Source organism: Sinocyclocheilus anshuiensis, unplaced genomic scaffold (assembly GCF_001515605.1).
Source record: "Sinocyclocheilus anshuiensis isolate Anshui unplaced genomic scaffold, SAMN03320099.WGS_v1.1 scaffold718, whole genome shotgun sequence".
NCBI lineage: Eukaryota > Metazoa > Chordata > Actinopteri > Cypriniformes > Cyprinidae > Sinocyclocheilus > Sinocyclocheilus anshuiensis.
The window spans coordinates 189,318-211,304 of NW_015546102.1; the positions used below are offsets into that span (position 1 = coordinate 189,318).

The window sequence follows — 21,987 nt, forward strand, 5'->3', positions numbered from 1 at the left end:
CAGAGGGCTGGGACGGCCATGGCAAAAGCTTCATTTTGTGCTCAGTGACCCATTTTTGTGTTGATTTTGATGTTTGTTCTGGATTATTGTCCTGATGGAAGATCCGACCATGACCCATTATAAGATTTCTAACAGAGGCAGTCAGGTTTCGATTTTTTATCTGTTGGTATTTGATAGAATCAATGATGCCAATATCTGAACAAGAAAAAAAATCCAGCAGAAAAATAGGCCCACAACATTAAAGACCCAGCAGGATATTTAACTGTGGGCATGGGCTACTTCTTATCCCTGTTTGCAACAAACCCATCTGGTGGTTTTGCTGCCAAAAAGCTCTTTTTTTTTTTTTTTTTCATCTGAGCATAGAAGCCAGTCCCGTTTGAAGTTCCAATCATGTCTGACAACTGAATATGTTGGGGTTCTTACCCCAAAAAATCACTAAATTCTAACCTATCATTGAAGTAAAACAATTGAAAGTGGGGGGGAGTCTCATTGTGAAATAAATGCTTTCTCTAGTTCATGTTGGCCACAATTATTGGCACCCAACGTCCTTTTCCCAGGATAACAGCTCTGAGTTTTCTCCTATAATGCCTGAAGAGTTTGGAGAACACCTGACAAGAGATCAGAGACCATCCCTTCATACAGAATCTCTCCAGATCCTTCAGATTCACAACATTCATGTTGGTGCTTCTTCTCTTCAGTTCCCCCCACTCATTTCCTATAGGGTTCAGGTCAGAGGGCTGGGACGGCCATGGCAAAAGCTTCATTTTGTGCTCAGTGACCCATTTTTGTGTTGATTTTGATGTTTGTTCTGGATTATTGTCCTGATGGAAGATCCGACCATGACCCATTATAAGATTTCTAACAGAGGCAGTCAGGTTTCGATTTTTTATCTGTTGGTATTTGATAGAATCCATGATGCAAGATGTTCAGGACCTCCAGCAGAAAAACAGACCCACAACATTAAAGATCCTGCAGTATATTTAACCGTGGGAATGGCATGTGTACTTTTTATCCCTGTTTGTACTAAACCCATTTGGTGGGTTTGCTGCCAAAAAGCTATTTTTTTAGTTTCATCTGACCATAGAAGCCAGTGGCATTTGAAGTTCCAGTCGTATCTGACAACTGAATATGCTGGAGTTTGTTTTTGGATGAGTGAGGAGAATTTTTCTTGAAACCCTCCTGAACAACATGTGGTGATGTAGGGGCTGTTTAATATTTTTTTAGGCTTTCTGACCCCAAGACTCAACTAATCTCTGCAATTCTCCAGCTGTGATCCTTGGAGAGTCTTTGGCCACTCAAACTCTCCTCCTCACCGTGCATTAGGACGATATAGACACACATCCTCTTCCAGGCAGATTTGTAACATCTTTAGTTGATTGGAACCTCTTAATTATTGCCCTGATGGTGGAAATGGGGATTTTCAATGCTTTAGCTGTTTAATGAGGTGCATTATTTTGCTCACTGCGCCCTCCTGTGGCCTCAGGAGACAGGCCAAATGTTTCCTTCATACTTATTTAATCTGCATATAAATTATAAGAAAGGAGATATTTGTTTAAATTTTATTCTATTTTGTTTTATTTGTTATTTTGTTTGTTAAGACTAAAATAAGTTGTTGTTTGTCTTAATAAATTGGGTAAATTAAAAATACTGTGGTTAAATTTAAACCTTTTTTCTACTGCTCTCTGTTTAAGAAAGGCTATAAAAAATTGTCAATAATTATCGATACCGAACGATATGAAACATATTGGAACCTCTTAATTATTGTCCTGATGGTGGAAATGGGGATTTTCAATATTAGTGGAGGGCACCGTATTATGTCTAACATAATATTTTGTACATATATATATACAATATATGACGATTTCTTTTTATGGTAATTTATGTCTTTTTTTTTTATTTGTATTAATTTGTTCATTTGTTCGTTTATCAGCTCCTTGGTTTGACAAAAATGTTTTTGTATTGTTTGAATAATAATTTTAAAAAATCACCCTCCTTTAAAAAAATTGAATGAATTGCACAATTTGCTGAATTGTGGATATATAATAATGTTTGTGTCTAAACTTCACAAGTCTGTCTAAACTTTAAAACATCAGCAGCATTACACTGCTTGTAATACACGTGGTCATCTGTGTGTCTCTTCCTCTTATCAACTTAAAACACACCACTTGTTCCATGTGCACGATACACTCATTAACTTTTCATGCCTTTCTCTCCAAACAGTGTATTGACAAGCCACCTGCGTGCATTTGATAGTCCTCATTAAAATTTAGTCAGAGAGCCAAAGAGTGGACCACCTATCCAATTGCCCCAGAACGAGAGGCCACAGAATGAAGAGCTTTTATATTACGTCTGCTCTCTGAACCCTGCAGGACAGTATGTGCAGAAGAACTTAAACACTACATACTACAAGAAACAACATGGTTTTAAGGATGACTGTCTTCATTCATGTTTTGTTCATTGCTGGAAAAGTCACCTCCAAGAAAGGTAGGACGGCTTCCTATCTCATGGGTGAAAGTGTACACCTTATGAATGTTGTATCATTGTAAACACCTCAGTTCTTCTGTAAGTATGTATGGCAGCTTCCTAGATTTGATGATTCTGTGATAGTTTTTAATGCCTGTGCATTTCTGAGCATTAGCTTAAACACAAGTATATTCAGTAGGAAAAGCATACTTCTAAAGTGTAGATCTTGAATACAATGTAGATTTTGTTTGTTGCTTTGGATAAACATTTATTCAACTGTACACTGTTATAAAAAAAATCTACTGTAAATATTTGTGGTAAAAACAAGCATCTGTGGTTGCCAGAAATATGGTATCAACATTTTAGATTTTGCAGATTGAACTTAATATGTATTCAATATATTGAATTAACTCAAGTAATATTAACCTACTGAAATATTAAAGTCAGTTTTGTACCTTTATAATGATGAATCAAAGCTCATCACAAGTAGCCTCTCCACAAGGTGAGGTAGATACGGTATCATGGTAACAAACACGACACTAAAATAATGCAATTAACATTAATTTAACAACATAAGATGCAACATAAAACCCTATACATAATTGATAAGCATAAAACTAAGAAGAAACAAATGTGAAATGTCAAAGAGGTTATAAGATGACTTGTTCCTTTTCACTTCCAAAACTGTAAATTTAGCAGTATTTCAGAGTAAAATTACATGAAATGTCCAATTAGATCTATTATAGTTTTTCACTATAGACTATAAGGGAAGTTACCATAGAATTTTTTACAGTATAATATGTTTATAGGTGTTAAATGTGGAGGAATCCTCTCTGCAAGCAGTGGCGATGTGTCAAGCCCTAATTTTCCAAGCCTGTACCCATATAATACTGAATGCACCTGGTTGATAGTGGTCTCGGAAGGCTCTTCCGTACTGTTAACCTTCCATCACTTCGAGCTGGAATACCATACAGACTGTGCTTATGACTACATCAAGATATACAACGGCATCTCAGAGGATGAAGGCAACCTTCTGGGGAAATTCTGTGGAGATGTGTCTCCTCCTCAGTTCAGCTCGTCCTGGAACGTCATGTCCATCATCTTCCATTCAGACCGCCATGTTGCACGCAAGGGTTTCTCGGTTGGCTATAGGAAAGGTGAGGAGTGCGACTGAAGATTCCAGGTGCAATATCAATTAATATGCAGTTGATTACAACAGACAATAATTACCACTTGTCCCTCAGTTTGTAAAAATAAGCAAATATTGTGTTTACTGCAGTCCTTTTACAATTAAAGTCTATGGGGCAAGACATTGCACAGGGATAATACACCTTGTTTCAGTAGTATAGCCACAAAACTTCAACATCATATGTGTTAACATTAGTCTAGTGTGATGAAATTGCTTACTAACCTTGATATATCCAGTCTTTCAACTGTCATGACTCATGACCAACTAACCCTCATTAAAAAAAGGTTAGTATTCCACATATTACTATTTTATAGTGAAATATATTGAAATCGATGGATTTAATTAAATTCATTTGAACATATTACTCAAGATTGCTCAAAACAGTCCAAATTAATGAAATGTATGTCTTTTTCTACATCAAAACAACATAAATATTACTCTACATTCATTTTACTTGACCTTTTAAAATCTCTTAAAAATTACAAATTCTTACAAATTCTAGACTTAAACACTTAATAATTCAAAATAAGTACATAAAAATATATATTTTTTTTAATTTTGTGTTTCACAAGTTTGGTTTCCATATTAATATTCCATTTTTTTTTTTCTTTAGTTTTAGTAATCTTTTCCAGGTAAAAATGACCTGAATGGGTTAATGATTAAAATCAGTAAATCCACTGACAGAAATTATGTCTGTAGCACTGTATACAAATATAAGAGCTGCACATTTCTGCTTTTAAAGCCTCCAGAATGCCTTGCCCCATATAATTTTTTTGTTTAAGTTCAAGCGAAGTACAAACTAAGAAATAAATTTAAATTATTTTTTGAGGTAAATGACAGCATGCTAGATGACAGATTTTTTTTTTTTTTACAACTAATGTAACTTAATTTGTTCCTTTCTCAAAATCAGATATGTGTGGTGGGGTACTGACCGGTCTATCGGGGGTCATCTCAAGCCCAGGTTATCCACTAGAGTACAACAACAATGCAGATTGCTCCTGGACTGTACACGTGTCCAATCAGAGTGTAGTGAGCCTGGTGTTCCTCGACTTCCAGTTGGAAAACAATGAGGGGTGCAATTTCGACTACGTGGCCCTCTTTGATGGCCCCTCTGTTAAACACCGTCACCTGGGCAATTACTGTGGTAATGAGAGACCTCCCAACACCGTCACCACATCAAACCATCTGCTTGTGGTCTTCAAGTCTGACTTTAATATTGGCGGGAGAGGTTTTAAAGCCTACTACTACTCAGGTGAGACACGTTTTCAAACCAGATATTATCACAATAAAATAAAATTTCAAATACTTATTCCTTGATATTCCTGTTTTTAAAGGAGAGTGCCAGCAAATTCTCAAAGATATCAGTGGGAACTTTACTAGCCCTCACTACCCAAACATCTACCCCAACAACATCAACTGTCACTGGACAATCACTTTAGCAGCTGGCTACAGGATTAAGCTATTTTTCCCCTTTCTGGAGCTTGAGGATCGAAACAGCCTGACTGACATGTGCGACTATGACTCCATGTATGTGTACGATGGGGACAGCGAGACAGACACGCTGTTGGGTCAGTGGTGTGGCAGTGAACAGCCTCCATCTTTGACCTCTAAGGGAAATAAACTACTGGTTGTTCTCAGCACTGACCAGAACTATGCCTTTAAGGGATTCACGGCCTCCTATATAGGAGGTGAGTGCTCACTTATCATAGTTTGAATTCACTCTTCTAACATAAATTACATTAGACCATTAGGCACTACGAGTAGGCACATGGGCGAATTATGTATGTATGCTGTTTCCCACAAAAATGTTGTGACAGCTCTGAAATATGAGTATTTATTTAAAAGAGTATTTAGCAAAAATAAAATGTACAGTTTAGCTTTAAGGCCAATAATGTCATTACATTAAGGCCTCTTATAAAAAAAGCATGTAAAGTCAATTACTAAACACCAGTGAAAAGTAATCAATAGTCTGTGTGAACACCTTTCATAAGACTCAATTTCAAAAGTATTTATTATTTAAAACAATCACATTGTTTGGCAAAAGAGAATTGCATTTATTCCTCAAAAGTATACTAAAAGAATTATGTTCTTCACATAATTATTGTAAACACCACATTGAACTCAACCTGAATGTTATTTTGTTGTCTTTGTGTCTCGCAGTGGTGCCAGTCAATGTAAGCTGCACCCGAACTGAGTTTCAGATTCAGATCTCCAGGGAGGCTTTGCCCCAGCTGGACCGTGAGAACATTTATCTTGGGAATCCATCCTGTTCGGCCCAGCTGACAGAAACATCCTACAAAATTCTAGCCCGTTTTGTCAACTGTGGAACTGCTGGACAGGTATATAAGACAAAGAGACACTCATGCAGTGATTTCTTGGGATACCACATTTAAAACACCTCTACTTACCCTACACCTTTTTCAGCGACAGTCTTAGATTTAGGTCTAATTCATTGGCTGATTTTAGCAAATATCTGATATATCTTACATCAGCTTAAAGACTAGATTTAATATGGTTTTGTTCAAATTAAAATTAATGTTGCCCCATATCCTGTGATCTTCTGTAGAAACGTCAAAACATCACCATGCTGGTGAACTCGCTTTATATCGACTACTCTGATGGACCGCAGCAGAATATTCAGGAGTATGAGGTGCAATGTGACGCCCAGAGGAAGATGGCCATGGTCAACATCATCTCAGTTGAGGAGCGTAACCGTCTCAATGAACTGGCCCGTCTGGCCAAGGAATCAAACAACAAGAATGTTGATGAAGAAAGTGAACCTCATGAGACCAGTGACATCATCTTCATCAGCATCTGTGTTCTCGCTGTGATCCTCATGTTAATTGCTATTGTGTGGTTGGTGCTTCTATAGGTGTGCCACACAATGCATATATAAGGACTTGATACATCTCTGTTTTTGTACTGTTTTGGAAAGAACATTCTGACAAATGCAATGTAAATAAAAGTCAAATGTTGTATTTAAGAACAAGACTGAAAGTTAAAAAGAGTTAAAAAAAAAAAAGTTTTCTTGAGGTCCCATATTTGAATTTTTCAATTCTTCACAGTTTTTTTTTGTGACTGCTTACAAATTTATTAACTGGTAGTTTGCCATCCTTGACCTGCGCTCTCAAGTCAGTCCTATTTTTCAGTGCAAAGACAAGAGCCCTCACAGTCCTTCTGTATGCTCCACTAACAAGTCGAGAGCTTTGGTGAAACACTTCTCTTTCTATGTTCTCCACCAGTCCATGCTCCACCTGGAACATCAGAAAAATATTTATTATCTATGTACAATAAGAATTTAAAGTACAACTGTGTCATGATAATATTTAATATGGGGTTCCTGAAGCATTTCTAAAGGTGCATTTAAGACTTTCTTAGGGAATAATTTAAAGCGAACGCAATATGTCAATATGTTCTCTAAATGTATATGTCTAGGAAGTGCACAATGAGTTGTATTAGCAACACTCTAAAGTATAAAAATAAAACTCGCTTCAGATCTCGATTACTTTTTAATTAATTTTACAAAAAGAAATAGCTAAAAAGGGTTAGTTCACCCAAAAATGAAAATTAGCCCACAAATTACTCACCCTCAAGTCATCCTAGGTGTATATGACTTTCTTCTTTCAGACAAATCCAGTTTAATGCCACTCAGCGGGTGTTGCATGCATCAGTCCAAAAGAAGTTAAATAAAAAGCACCCATCCGTTTAAAAAAAAAAATTGTCTCACACGGCTCCGGGGGGTGAACAAAGGCCTCCTGTAGCGAATCGATGCGTTTTTGTAAGAAAAATATCCATATTCAAAACGTAATAATCACTTTAATGTAGCTTGCGCCAACAGTTGTACACGGAAGCAGCTCCGGGCTGATGACGTATGAGGTCGGCATTGCACATGCGCCGGTGAGTCTCATGAAAACCAATGTTTGTTAACAGGAGCAAAGGAAGCAAAGTTTCCTTACTTTAGCAAAGGAAAACCAGTCTCCTCTTCTAAGGGATATAAGGGATATAAGTTTACTAACCCTAACTAACCCCTTTGGGGAAGTCGTGGCCTAATGGTTAGAGAGTCGGACTCGTAACCTAAAGGTTGCGGGTTCGAATCTCGTACCGGCAGGGATTGTAGGTGTGGGGAGAGAATGTACAGCGCACTCTCCCACCTTCAATACCACGACTGAGGTGCCCTTGAGCAAGGCACCGAACCCCCAACTGCTCCCTGGGCGCCGCAGCAAAAAAATGGCTGCCCACTGCTCCGGGTGTGTGTTCACGGTGTGTGTGTGTTCACTGCTGTGTGTGTGCACTTTGGATGGGATAAAAGCAGAGCACTAATTCTGAGTATGGGTCACCATACTTGGCCACTTCACGTCTTTTTTTTTTTTTTTTTAAGGTTTGAAAAGCTCTGCTCCCGTCCCAACCACTAGAATATAGAAATAACAGCTACTGATCACACTGCTAAAATGTGATGTTTTTCCTTAGTATTTTTGTCTTGTTTTGAAGTGCAAATGTCTAAAACTCTAAAATCAAGATTAATTTGCTTGATAAGCAAAATCACATAGAACAGTAAGTTTTATGAGAATTTTATCAAAATTAAGTAAATTTATGATTAAAACTAACAAATATCTGCCAGTTGGCTCAGAAAAATCAACTTAAAATGTTTGAAAGGCCTTAATTTTAGGTAATACAATTTCAGATTTTCAATTAAGCAATAGTTGGCAATTGACAGATATTTGTTCTTGTTTTCATTATAAACTCACTTCATTTTTATCAATTACTCAGAAAAGAAGATTTTGCATTGCATGTCATTTTCAGTTTCTAGTAAATGAACTGGAAAACAATACAAAAATACTGCGGAAGAACATCACTTTTTTGGATTGCAATTAGAAGGTACAGCACAGTTATTACATTCTAGTGGTTGGGAGCAGAGGTATTCAACTAATTCTTTATATAGCAATAAACTATTGAAAGCATAGGTCGTTAAGAAATTGTAATGACCAGTTAGGATCAGTACCTTCAGCCCTGTGGCTTCAGATAGCAGTTTCTTTGCATTGCTCCTCAAACTTTCTGTCTGTTTGTCACAGCGAACTTCTATAGTAGGTTTATTTGCATGTTCCTCAATGAAGGTCCTCCAGTGTTTATACACCTCCCCCGCTAGTGACTTGATTTCAGGATCTTCTGAGTGTTTGCGTAGGTTGTTAACTGTGTGTCCTGCATTAAAAACAATGACAAAGTGGTATGAATTATAAATAGTATTTGTTAGAATGTGGCTTTTTTCTTCATTTTAATTTTGTTAGGGGAATGATTTTTGGGGATACCACACCTTAGGTCTATAATTCAGTGGCAGATGTTAGCAACTGACTAATATATATGTTTCAAATGTCTCAATATCTATGAGACTGAGAAATAAAAAGAGGGATATAACAAGAACATCAAGGAAAAAAAAGAACAATAAACTCTTACCGATTCTGGTAGTCTTCAGCACTTCTCTGGAAGGCATTTTCTTATCCAGCTCCTTCAAGGCTTCTATCATATTTTCTTTAGGCTGGCCAGGCAGTTCAAGGATTGACCTGTACCTTTCAATGTCTTCAATCACAACCACTCTCTGGAACAAATACAGATGACTACATAAATAAAACCACACCTGGTTAAAAAAAATGATGGCCAGGGTAAAACAACCAATGACTTACCCGCAGAGACTCTAAGGTTGCTTGCTTGTAATTCCTCTCTTGTTTTGGTTCCTGTTTTTCCCTATCTGCCTTTGGTAACCGAACTACAAATTTATCCATGATTAAAAACCTGATATGAACGATAGTTTACTTACACCAGCTCTAGCTACAGTTAATTTTTTCACTTACTGCATTGTACATCTGTGAATGGAACTGTACGGCAGCAATACAAAAAAAACAAAAAAAACAATAGTAATTGAATTCTACTTCACACCGGAAGAGAGCGTGAAGTAAGATAAAGTGCAAGATAAAGATTTTTCAATATAAAAGCCCTCTTAAAGTTAGCCGTCACGGACAAAAAGCCAATGTAAAAACATAATAAAAACAATTCAGTCTTCAAATTACTAATACATTAAATAATAGAAATGTGTAATATCTATCTTTTAACATTTTAGCAATAAGAGAAACGCCTTTTTAATAGTTATAATTAATAATATATATATATATACTATATAATAAAAATATAATAATTAATAATTAATTATAATTAATTAATTCATAATTATAAATTCTAATTAACTTGTTTGAAATTATAAAATACAAAAAAAAACACATGTTCATGTTTCATCAAATGGGGAAATTAAACTGCATTTTACATTGTCTTCATCATTTGAACTGTTATTTTGAGAATTGTATTTGAGCATTCGATTTATAATTAAAATTTTATTAGGGAAAAACTTCCATATTAAATTTCAGCCATCATTAAATTCATATCAGCTATAGTTGTATGAAAATGTAACTTTGTTAAAGGTAAACCGCGCATTGTCTGAGTTGGTGAAACTGCATTCTTGAACCAAATGGCATAGCACTGGTCACGTGATCTGCGTCTTGTTTTAGCGCGGGACTTGGAAGTTGTCGGGAAGAGAGACAGTTTAGCAAGGCCGAAGTTTGTATATTAAAATATTCGCTCTTTCTTTTAGAAATAAACGTGTTTGACAGGGTGACGAATTTAGTGTTTAATATCAAAATAGGCCCTTAAGTTAACTTGTGAACTCTACGCGGTAACCGTTTATGTCAGTGCAGTCTGCTGGGACAGTGTTTATCATAAACTCGGTGAAAAAAACAAAACAAAAACAGGTAAGCTATAATATGTTCATTACCGCAGTAACTTACGACCTTAAAAGGTATATTAAGTTTTTTTTTTTTACTATTATTGTGTGTTTGTTGGCCTTGTTTGGATACAGTTAAACTAGTAATATGCCAGTTAAGCTGTAAATGAGTAATAATACTATTTAATGTCATCCAACAGTTTCCCACATTATAGCTGTTGGTTATTGTGGGATTAAATGGAAGCAGCTCAGACTGTCCAGAGGAGCACTCAACAAAGTGTTGCAAAGGGCAGGAGCCAACACATAATAATACCCAGTGAGTGAGACAATTTTTCAATATGCAGGAACCCCTGTGAGAAAGAAGTGCATGTAATCATAATAATCTTTTCCTGTGCCTTAAAGAAATACACATTTTCAAGTGTATTTTTGTTAAGTACTTGATTATAATTGGAACTGTAATGTGTTATTTGAGATTACATTTAATTAAAAATGTATATAAATGCATGACATACAAGTTTCAACAGAAATAACATTAAAGTAGAATTTAGGTTTCCTAAAATGCTTGTCAGTACATTCAGCAGTATGCTTTATCTAATACATTCTCATTTAATTTGTATTAACATGCAGTTAGTTGTCCGAAAACATTACATTCAGTTTGCATTTAAGTATATTCTTTTACAGTGTGTTATTTCACTGAGTACTTTCTTTTAGGTATGCTGAAGGGTACTTCCTTTTCTCAAGGGAATGAATGCTTGTTTTGTGACATTTGTAGATAACTTTATAACTGTTTATAAAAATAATTAAACCTACCTGATTCTCTTTTGTTTAGGGGATGTTGAGACAGACATTGCATACCTGTATGAAGTTCTGCCGCAGCTGTCTCAAATTTTTCGTATCATAGATAAAATTGGAGAAGGTTTGCCATTATATTTCTTGCTGCTAAAATACTGTATGATGGGATATCTTTGAATGCACTGAAATCACGCTTTTTGTTTTCCTTCTGCTGATTGACAAACCTTTAAGATCCTTTATTGTCATTTACAGGTACTTTCAGCTCAGTGTATTTGGCAGAGGCACAGATGACCGATGGGTCGAGAAGGATGTTTGCACTGAAACACCTGATCCCTACCAGTCACCCTGTGCGTATAGCCGCTGAACTCCAGTGCCTGACTGTTGCTGGGTGAGTTGTGAAAATATTTTCATATTTTGACCTATTACCATTTATTTTCATGTATTCTGGCATAGATACCTTGTGAGGAACAGTCTTGGGTTTCAGAGTTACAGTAGAGGATTTGTCAATTATATTTCCCTCCACAGAGGGAAAGAAAATGTGATGGGAGTCACATACTGCTTCAGGAAAGAGCATTACGTGGTCATTGTTATGCCATACATGGAGCATCAAACCTTTGTGGTAAGTGTCCGCAGTATGTGCTTTTACCCCAAATAATGATACATCATGAATTGCTTAACCAGTACCCAAGATTTTACCCAAAAGTTTTAATTCCTTGTAGGATATTGTTGGCACCTTGAGTTTTGAGGATGTGAGGCATTACATCTTCCACCTGCTCAAAGCCTTGAGACACATTCACAAGTTTGGCATCATCCACCGAGACATCAAACCAACTAATTTCCTGTTCAATCGACAAAAGAGGGAGTATGTATCTGATGTTCATGTCTCTGTGGTTCTAGACTCTCTTCCTGAAACACATGTAATCGCCACAGTTTCTTGCTTATTTAAGATAATGGTAACAATTGATTAACCAGCTAAATGAGTGTTAGATGATAGCAAAGGTAATCGTAATGTAATAGTGGGAGAAATTACCTTTAATATTGATACAGTGGGTACGGAAAGTATTCAGACCCCCTTCAATTTTTCACTCTTTGTTATATTGCAGCCATTTGCTAAAATCATTTGTTAATTTTTTTTCCTCGTTAATGTAACCAGTTTGGTGCTGAATATTGTGCTTTCCTAATTTTTTTTGTCACCCTTGTGCTGTTTCAAACCCATTAGACTTTTGTTCGTCTTCAAAACACAGATGATTTTTATTGAAACCTGAGGTTTCTGTTGCTCTTTTCTTTTCCCGACTTGGATTAATCGATCAATATGGAAAAAGTTTACTAAGTCTTTTTGAAGTGTCAAAGTTTTTGATTTATAGACATTTATACACATAATAGTCTATTTATTGCAAATTTTGGGGTGAAGGGGTTGTAATCGAAATGTTACAATAACAACGTTACATGATCAGTTTAGGAGGGCATTCGAATATTGTCTTGGACCAAGGGGGACTTGGAATAAAAAAGGTTGATAACCACAGGAATAGATCCAAGTAAACTGAGGCATGCCATCTCTCTTTCCTCAGGTATGCTCTAGTGGATTTTGGCCTGGCACAGGGCACTCCTGATACACAGATAGAACTGCTGAAGGTGGTGAAATCAAAATCTCATAAAGGTGGCGGGTCATCTACTAAGATGGTGGAGGAATCACTTGGGAAACCGAAACTTGTGCCTTTACCACCCAACACCAGAAACACTGCTCTCCAGTCCAGCACTAAAGCACCTGCTAAAAGACCATGCCCAGCTTCACGCATTAAACACAGCAAGGTGTCTGCACTGGTTTCTTTAAATAAATTCAGTTTTTAATATGATGATGGTTGTCAAATTAGGGGAATACTGTACTTCCAAGTTTACATACTTGTATTGTTTTGTTTTGAGGAAACTTATGTCAAAACTTATGTCCTTCCTCTCAAAGGAACTGTTGGAACTTGATAATGCACCACGGTCTGTATTTGGGGAGAAAAACATAAATGGCACAAACTCTCATAATCCTGGCACTGACAAAGTTGAGGTTAGCATCTATTTTCACACTGGTTGCATCTTCACCTTCTGAATGACTATAAGCTCTTCACCTGTCAAATTGTATTTCAGGGACTGCTTTCAAAACCAAAACGAGAGGAATTAATTCCACGCAAGATTGTTTCTTCAAAACACCGTTCAGTACCAGTGAGAACACCACTGAATCAGAGACAAAAAGCCCCCATTGAGAGTCAAAAACCCAAACCCCCTGCCGTCAGCCCGAGTCTCACCTGCAACTGCTACATGACTGACCGCATCTGCAACATCTGCCTGTCCAGGTACATGCTCTTAATCAAGTCATATAGTTACAGATTTTTATTTTTATAAAGCCTATTTTTTATCTTAATTGATATGCAAATTTCTAAGGCCTAGAAATTATCAAAACTATGCAGGAATATTTGCTGTTCTACACAATGTACTACATAATATTTTATACTTTTTTAGCAAGTAAAAGTTCTTTTAGTATAATTGTAAAAACCTTCAAGACGTGGTACCCTTTTAGCTGGGTACACTTTTAGGTCTTTTAGCTGTGCGATCTTTACTGATTTTTGTTTTTTAAGTAAATGTAGGAATAACTTTTATATTGTATATATAGTAGTTATTGTATTTTATAGTAGTATTTCAAGATGAACACTTATTGGACTGAAGTAATTTAAGTTTACTTGATTATCTAAACATTGTGGATTATCCTCATTTTTTTAGAAAAATCATGGCAAAATTTTGTAGGTACACTTATTTGTACATCTCTCATTCATCATTGTCTTGCGTTGCATTGTTTTGCCCCCCACAATAAAAAATGCGAACATTATTTTTTTAGATTTTGTCTAGTAGTTCAATAAATTGTGCCATTTAAAAAAAAAAAAATTCTGAATATTATTTAATATGTCAGGCTTTACAGCATTAATTTAATAGTGCAATGAGTAAAGAACGCTTTGCTTTTCCTAGGAAACAGCAGGTGGCTCCGAGGGCTGGTACCCCAGGCTTTAGGGCTCCTGAGGTCCTGACTAAGTGCCCTAACCAGGGAACAGGTAAAGCTACCAAAAGACATTTTTTATTTGTTTCATATTGTTATTTGGGTTGTGATTTATCCCCAATAGTGTGTTCCATTCAACTTGTAAATTTTCCAACTTCCTACTTGGAAAAGTACAATGCCACTTGATGTAGACTTCCAACATAAATGTACAAGAAAGCAAACGCTATCTTCATGGCTAGTGTAGTCTGATTGACAAACAAATGAGTTTTATGAGTCAATTTCTTTGAACGAATCTTTCAAAAAATCACATACTGAATCAACATCACTATACCCAAGTGAATCAGAACTGAATCAAATCAAGTCAAACTGAACTCAAACACAAGTCAAAATTGGACACAAATCAAGAAATCTCTGTTTGATATTCTGTGCACATGTCATCATTTGAGGATTGGACAGACAACATGTTTCATGGTTGTAATACAGAGATATTAAGTAGATATCAACTTTGATTTCATGGGTTCACGGGCATTGTTCATTATAAATAGTGTAGTGATGCATTAAGCATCGTTCTTGCAGAAGTAACTTTTCAAACCAAGTAACATTCTGTTGGTCAAAGCAGCAACTTCACATGACCAACTTGAACAAAAGTCAAATCTGCATGGGGAACACAAAATTTTCACTTGTGTGGATTACTTTTGAAATGACTAGATTTCGCCTAAAATGTCACCAAGCAACAGTAACTGTGGCTGCACTTTCAGTGTGATGTACATTTCATAATCAGTTCAATTCTGTCTAGCTTATAATAAGTAAGCTCTTTTTCTCTTCTCCCACTCCCCCCTCCCAAATACACACACACAGTCACTTTAATCAGTCTAAATAAGCTCTTTTTGCACTACAAATCATTATATCTGCACTGTTGTTTACTTCACTGGTTTGCACTCTACCTGCCATGTGCCGTGTGCTGCTTTATATATATATTTTTATATATTTTTTTACATTTTACCTTATTTGTATATTTGTATAGTTGTATTTTATATTTAATCTGTATATCTGTATTTATGTTCTACTGTTAGTGTTATCTGTATGCACCAAGGGTCTGAGAGTAACGCAATTTCAATTCTCTGTGTGTATGTGCTGTACATGTGGAAGAATTGACAATAAAGCAGACTTGACTTGACTTGACTTATGTTTCAAAGCATATATATTCTTTTCACAAATAACAATAATAAATTCTGACTAATGAAGCAACATCTCTCTGCAGCTATTGACATGTGGTCAGCAGGTGTCATTTTGCTGTCACTGCTGAGTGGGAGGTATCCATTCTTCAAAGCCAGTGATGATCTGATCGCTCTTACTCAGATCATGACCATCCGAGGATCTAGAGAGACGATTGAGGCTGCTAAGACATTCGGCAAGTCATTGTCTACAGGCTCAAGTGTACAGATGTCTCTGGATCATGTTGTACATTGATTCTCATCTTATTTCTTGTACCTCAGTTGATTGAATATTATTTTGTATGTCTGATTGCAGGTAAATCTATAGTGTGCAGTCGTGAGCTTCCTCGGTTGGACCTGAAGATCCTCTGTGAGACTCTAAGAGGTTTGCGATCATGGGATGACGGCTTACTTCCTGCTGAGTTTCAAGCCTCACATAACCCAGCAGAAGGAAAACAGGCTGCAGGGAGTCCTCTTAAGAAGCATAAGAGCTCTCTCAAAAGCAGTGCAGAGCTGCAGGAGATGGGCTGGGATAAAGTGCCTGATGATGTGTATGACCTCCTGGATAAACTCTTAGATTTAAACCCAGCATCGAGGATAACTGCTCCTGTGGCACTGCAGCATCCACTTTTCAAAGATATGACTAATTAGTTTTTGTGCCATCTTCTAATTTTGTATTGTTCTGTAAAGTTACATTTATGCATCTGTTTTCTAACTACATGCTGTACAGCGATGTTTTATTTATTAGTCTTATTTTTTTGGGTTTCTTGAGATTCACTTTTGAGAATAAAAAGTTCAAACTTATTGTTTAAAGTTCATCTTAGAGAGTATTTCTTGAATGTAAGGTTCTGACACATATTTGGATGAAATTAAATTTATGAACCCTGTTGAAAACCACCAGACTGTTTTGTTTATATATTATAGGAGTTAATATCATTTGTGACAGCTACAGTATTGCAATTATCTTCTTTTTTGTTGTCTGTACTTACTAGTTTGTAAATCAATGTAGTATAAGTTGTTCAGCAGTGGTACTATAGTACAAGCTGTGGCAGAGAACTTCACAAAGCCAACATCCATGAAAGAGCTGCAACTTCTCTAACTAAAAGAAAAGGGCAATCATAAAAACTAGACATTAGGATTACAAAGATGAACTTCCACATCTGCTGTGGCCAGAAAATATTACTTAAATGTTATCAAACCACTGGACAGGTTTGGAGAAAACGAGAAAGCGATTTGCTCCTACATCTTTGGAGCTATTGGCAGATGTTCTGACTATTCCAAAGTTGCATGAATCTGTTCTAAGAAGCTTGGGAGCTGTATTGAAGGCAAATGGTGGTGAAACACCTTAACAAAAAATATTGCCTATTTCCCAGGTTTTCACATTATTTTGATTACTGAATGTGTGCCTGAGGAGCAATAAGTCAATATTTTATGTTTATAAGGCCAACCAAATGTGATATCGTGACATACACATGGTTTTGATTGTTACTAATTATTTAGTACATATAGAATAAATTTTGCATTTAAAAAAATCATTAAAATTCAGAATACACTAAAGCTTTTGATGAATCATGATCACTCACACAGTGATTTCACTTTAAATATATGTGCATTACACATGGTTAGTGACTGAGACCCTGTATGAGAAAAGAAAAACTGCATCTGGAAACAATGGTATTTACTCAAAGCAAAATCAGAAGAGAACAACATTGCTAAATATTTCCCTCACAAAAGAGCAGTGATTTCACAGGCAAGAAAGATGCAAAAATGCAGGTACAAACAGCATCTTAAAGCTCTAGGTCATTTTCCACTCCAATCTTAACCTGTGCATAGTTTTTGCAAGTTTTGCATAGTTCACAGTGTTTGTTTTTTGTGACTGACATACACAAAGCTGAACATTTCAAGCCTGGAAATAATGATAATCCAACAACATATTGTACTGTCATATACATTTTTAGGTTACCTAACATGACTTTTCTACATTAGTATCTTGACATGTACAAATTTGCACAATCATAGTTCAGTGGTCAAACCTTGAAAATCCAAAAAAAAAGTTACAAATATGATTTTCGTGTTTTCTCACTGTCTATAAACTACACTAATATGTTACTGTATAGTGATGCGCAACTGGAGCCAGAGTGGACAGAGAGAAAATACCGCTAAATAAACCCACAAAAAAAAAAAGCCCATGCTTTGTTCCCCACCCTAGAGCCGGTGGCTATCTATCCCTGTGATTGGTTTTAGGGTCTTTAAAAGAATCTGCTTCAAGAAGAGTGACTATGTTAACCGAAAGGAAAGATGTTGAAGGGGTCATACAGTCTCTCACATCATGACAGGGGTCTTTCTTTAGTCTCGATTATCTCCTCAATTCTAGCCAAGACACCCTCTATCAGATCAAATGTGAAGACGGCTGACTGCAGAACCTGCAGAAGTGGCATGCAAACATTGTTAACTGTGTCCACTGTATAACAGCACTAATGTGGATTAATACACAAAATAATATACCTGAATCTGCATTTCTGGTGTCATGTTGGGCAGCTTCTCATTGTCAACAGTTACTGTGCAGACTGATGCTTTAGAGTCTGTTGAACAAAAAAAGGGTCAACAGCCTGACTACAGAAAATGTATGTGACAGACTATATTCACACAGCATAAATGTTAAATACATTCTCTGGTTACTTTCAGAGAGCTCAATGTTATGAACGAGAGTGTATTGCACCTTTTGAACTGATCTTCTTATTTTCTTTCGCGCTCTTCAGTTCTGCCTCATAATGTGCTTTGGACATGTTCAGACCGGTCCTCAGTGGCTTCAGATAGTTGTCCTCAATCTTATAAAGCTCTGTCCAGATTCCTGTCTAAACAAATAGGAAAACATAAAAAAAAATATGATGTGCAAAAAAAGTCATTCAAAATATTAATAAAAACTATAACAGTATCTCTACTATACTAAAATAACACTGGTCAGCAATTTTTACCCAATAATAGTACCATAAATATGATCTTGGATTCATATCCTTTTCTTCTTAATATTAATCTTTGTAGTTGTTTTATCTTTTTAAGGCTTGTTTTTTCTTATTTTAAATTATTTTAAAATAGACTGAAAGTGTGCTAATGCCCCCTAGTGGCTCCCAGGACTTTGGTTGAACTACTGATGTACTGCATAGTCATTAAAGGATGGAATGAGCTTACCTCATTCTCCCATTCTTTATCTCGGATGAGCATGTATCTCAGGAGGTTCAGTGATTCCATGATCCTATTTGATATTGATAGCAGTTTTGTCAAGTCAAATGGACTGCCATTGAACCAACCGCAGTTGCAGAAAGACTTTTGTTTGTTTAAAGGGTCTCACCTGTCTAAGTTCTGCAGCAGGTCTGTTTCTGGTCCATGTGGAAGGCACAGCACTAGCCGCAGCAGTGGCAGCAGATGTTTACCCAGGAACCAATCATTACCATTATATGGCTAAAAAAAAATGCAAGATCAAAACAATCAATGGGGTAATGTTGATGACATGATATCATGACTTATCTTACCTTGAGTGAAAAGTCAATCTGATTCTTGATGTTCTTGATTATATATCCCTCCACCCCTGCATGGTGACTTGTTTTCAACATGCCCCTGAAAATGGAAGAATATCATTTACTGAATCTTTTACTACTGGCCAGATTTACTAACAGCCTGTGCCAGCGCAAACTCTTATTTGTCGTTAAAAACTACCATTAGGATTTACTACCTACATGAGAAATTTTAGAGAAATTATTCCTTTTAATCCATTATTTACAAAAATGAATGGGCCAGGATGAGCCTTTATACAAAATGGAAATAAAAGTGAGATTTTCTAACATTTACAGACAAACATACACCTGTAAAATTACAGATTGAGGAAAACAAATCAAACACATTAAATGCATCTTTCAAAGCACCTGACATGGCAGGCCACAATAAAATTTATGCAACTGTTTGAATCACTTAATATAAACATTCTCATATTTACGGTAACTTGGGTCGGGCAATTTCCCCAAAGCAGCTCAATCTGTGTCTTATTTTATATACTTCATTTCAAAATTGCATTATTCACAACTGTAAAGTGGCTGACGTGTTTTCACTTCACAGAGCGCAGACACGAGTTATCAATCATCAGATTTGTTGTTCATTATTTTAAATAGCAATTCTTATCAATTTTATTAATTAGCTGTCCTACTCTGCGAGATATACATTCACATTGTGAAGCATAAATTCAAAATGATGAAAAATACAGTTACAATTGGCTTTTTAACATATCATAGGCAGTCTCTGTATGTTTTTATGATCTAAGCACCCAACACTGAAGTTGAGCGCAGTCATTTTTTTTTTTCGTGTATGTTTTTATTAACCATGTTTATTACCAATGTTTTGTGTCGGACCAAATAATGAGAAGTTTTCATGTTTAAATGTTAGAATAAAGGCTTACTTGAAAAACTTGTATTTGGCCTCTGTGTTGAATTTGTCAATGCTCAGCTGAAACACTTTCAGGCCTTTAGTTCTCTGTGGTGATGTGGGCAAAGACAAATCAAAATCAACAATGATAACAAACCCCATTCTATTACAAGTTACCTCCACACAAAAGGTCTCACTTACCAAAGTCTGGTCTGGACACAGCGTCATAACTTTAACCAAATTCTAAAGAGAAAACAGAACATCTTAGAACACCTAAAAGACGCACAAAACTATTGTTAAAATGCCATAAGTTTTAACATTTTACCTGTGGAACACTGAAAAATGTCTTCAGCTCCAAAAGATCTACTGGTAGACTGTTATCTTCCACTCTGATAAGACTTTTTTCATACAATTCCTATGATGACAGAATTAAAGGAATATTACAACCGCACATAATAAATTATTGCTATCAATCTCTGTATAAAACGTAAATATGACGTGGTATGGTTTGTTGTTGTAAAGAACACTCATACCAGTCCTTTCTGCAGACGGGATTCTTCAGTTCTATGAATGCAGATCAAATTTGTTTGTCAGAAGACTCTCATTTTAATATCAGATTTATTGTCATAACTCCATAATTACCTGCTTAACAGCAGCTCAATATATTCCATGTTGCATTTCAGAACAAAAATCGGACTGAAAAAACATGTAAACAAAATGTCAGCAAAAACATTTGCTGTCTTCATTCTTAATACAAATGTAAATCAACATGGTGAACAGCTTCACTCTTCACCTGAGAACAGCTGGAAAGATGTCCACAGCTATATGATCCACAAAAAGCAGGTGGGACAAGCAGGCCAATGACTCCTTCGGGTATCTTACCTCCTCTTCAAGAAAACCTGGGACCTCCCTTCTCTTCAGTACATTACGACTTAACAAATCAGGGAGTGACTCCCCAATACTTGACAAAATGATCTGTAGACATAATGCAGATAAATTAGGAAAATGTACATCAAGGCAGTAATATTGAAATACATTGGCAGATGCCTCTAAATTTCATTTTGTTACTTGATGCAATTTTATTAGTGCAACTTACACTATTGTTCAAAAGTTTGGTTTTGGAATGATTTTTAAATGATTTTGAAAGAAGTCTTTTAGAATGAAGAATTTATTTGGCAGAAATACAATATTATGAAATATTGTGAAATATTTTGACAATTTAAAATAACTTCTTCTATTTTAACATTTTTTAATTGCAATTTATTCCTGTGATGGCAAAGCTGAAAACTCGTCTTCAGTGTCACATGATCCTTCAGAAATCAATCAATATGCTAATTTACCGCTCAAAAAATGTTTCTTATTATTATCAATGTTGAAAACAGTTGTGCTGCTTAAGAGGTTTTTTTTGTGGAAACATTTTTTCAGGATACTTTGATGCATTAAAAGTGAACAGTATATTTATAAAGTCTTTTTTTAAACAATTTAATGTAGCCTTGCTGAATAAATACCAAACATTTTAGCAGTAGTGTAAGTGCAATAAAGGAATGTAATAGTTAAGAACATGCATGCAGTATTATACCAGTATCTCTGTAGCAAAGTCTCTCAGAGGGGATTTCAGAAGTGTGTCTGGATCTTTCAACTTCACCTCCAGTAGAGGCTTACTTAAACTCTTCATACAGCTGGATAAAAAATATGATTAAGAAATAAATGGCCAATATTATAATTGTATGCTATATTGCATAATAAAAATAATAAAAAATCAATCTACATAATTCTAAACAACAAATTGGGCACCTACAATTTGAGTAGTTCCACTCTGAGCTCATTGTCCTTGGATATTCTGTTGTTATCCTTCACAACCTCCTTGATCTCCTCAACAAAGGGCTTGACAAAATGTAGAAGAGCAGTGCAGCAGTGACACAGACCAAAAACATCATCCTCCTCCTGCTCTTTGGTGACAGGCACCGGCAATCTGGCCACCTGGCTAAGAAGTGTGGAGAGAGCCATGCCCACAGTCGAGGCCTTCTTCATGCCCAGCCGCAGCAGCACTGAGAAGGTCAGGAGACAATGGGTGGGAAAGAGGAGTCATTTAGTTTAGGATCCTTTCAATAAATATTCA

General features: G+C 36.0%; 4 protein-coding genes across 8 annotated transcripts in view; 2 read left to right on the plus strand and 2 right to left on the minus strand.

Annotated features, from left to right (window-relative positions):
• Positions 1–3,262: 3,262 nt before the first annotated feature.
• Positions 3,263–6,642, plus strand: cdcp2 (CUB domain containing protein 2). The gene is made up of 5 exons (XM_016502163.1): positions 3,263–3,620; positions 4,563–4,904; positions 4,987–5,340; positions 5,813–5,991; positions 6,219–6,642. The coding sequence occupies exons 1-5, from the start codon at positions 3,263–3,265 to the stop codon at positions 6,522–6,524; spliced, it is 1,539 nt and encodes a 512-aa protein (XP_016357649.1). The 3' UTR covers positions 6,525–6,642.
• Positions 6,643–9,586, minus strand: tceanc2 (transcription elongation factor A (SII) N-terminal and central domain containing 2). The gene is made up of 4 exons (XM_016502176.1): positions 9,328–9,586; positions 9,101–9,242; positions 8,652–8,848; positions 6,643–6,906 (listed from the first exon to the last, which is right to left on the minus strand). Exons 1-4 carry the CDS (start codon positions 9,424–9,426, stop codon positions 6,712–6,714), a joined length of 633 nt encoding a protein of 210 aa, XP_016357662.1. The 5' UTR covers positions 9,427–9,586; the 3' UTR covers positions 6,643–6,711.
• A 581-nt stretch (positions 9,587–10,167) lies between these two features.
• On the plus strand, positions 10,168–16,237 carry cdc7 (cell division cycle 7 homolog (S. cerevisiae)). 3 transcript variants are annotated; one of them, XM_016502178.1, is made up of 12 exons: positions 10,168–10,443; positions 10,616–10,731; positions 11,245–11,331; positions 11,460–11,595; positions 11,733–11,826; positions 11,927–12,069; positions 12,776–12,839; positions 13,165–13,260; positions 13,341–13,546; positions 14,214–14,296; positions 15,503–15,652; positions 15,772–16,233. In XM_016502178.1, exons 2-12 carry the CDS (start codon positions 10,653–10,655, stop codon positions 16,104–16,106), a joined length of 1,473 nt encoding a protein of 490 aa, XP_016357664.1. In that variant the 5' UTR covers positions 10,168–10,443; positions 10,616–10,652; the 3' UTR covers positions 16,107–16,233. The 3 variants fall into 3 exon arrangements, with proteins under 3 accessions (XP_016357664.1, XP_016357663.1, XP_016357665.1); XM_016502177.1 differs by having other exon boundaries at positions 12,776–13,016; positions 15,772–16,230; XM_016502179.1 differs by lacking the exon at positions 13,165–13,260 and having other exon boundaries at positions 15,772–16,237.
• Positions 16,238–17,100: 863 nt separating this feature from the next.
• The window catches only part of glmna (glomulin, FKBP associated protein a), a 6,688-nt gene continuing 1,801 nt past the window's right edge, over positions 17,101–21,987 (minus strand). For 2 of the 3 annotated variants that reach the window (XM_016502216.1, XM_016502217.1), the window contains exons 6-19: positions 21,667–21,916; positions 21,448–21,547; positions 20,662–20,843; positions 20,511–20,564; positions 20,402–20,432; positions 20,194–20,283; positions 20,070–20,111; positions 19,903–19,976; positions 18,986–19,070; positions 18,805–18,914; positions 18,645–18,708; positions 18,175–18,310; positions 17,961–18,037; positions 17,101–17,878 (exon numbers count right to left, since the gene is read on the minus strand). In XM_016502216.1, coding sequence (XP_016357702.1) covers positions 17,783–17,878; positions 17,961–18,037; positions 18,175–18,310; positions 18,645–18,708; positions 18,805–18,914; positions 18,986–19,070; positions 19,903–19,976; positions 20,070–20,111; positions 20,194–20,283; positions 20,402–20,432; positions 20,511–20,564; positions 20,662–20,843; positions 21,448–21,547; positions 21,667–21,916 — 1,391 coding nt within the window. In that variant the 3' untranslated portion in view covers positions 17,101–17,782. The remainder of the gene's footprint in view (positions 17,879–17,960; positions 18,038–18,174; positions 18,311–18,644; positions 18,709–18,804; positions 18,915–18,985; positions 19,071–19,902; positions 19,977–20,069; positions 20,112–20,193; positions 20,284–20,401; positions 20,433–20,510; positions 20,565–20,661; positions 20,844–21,447; positions 21,548–21,666; positions 21,917–21,987) is intronic. The other variant, XM_016502215.1, reaches the window with a different exon arrangement.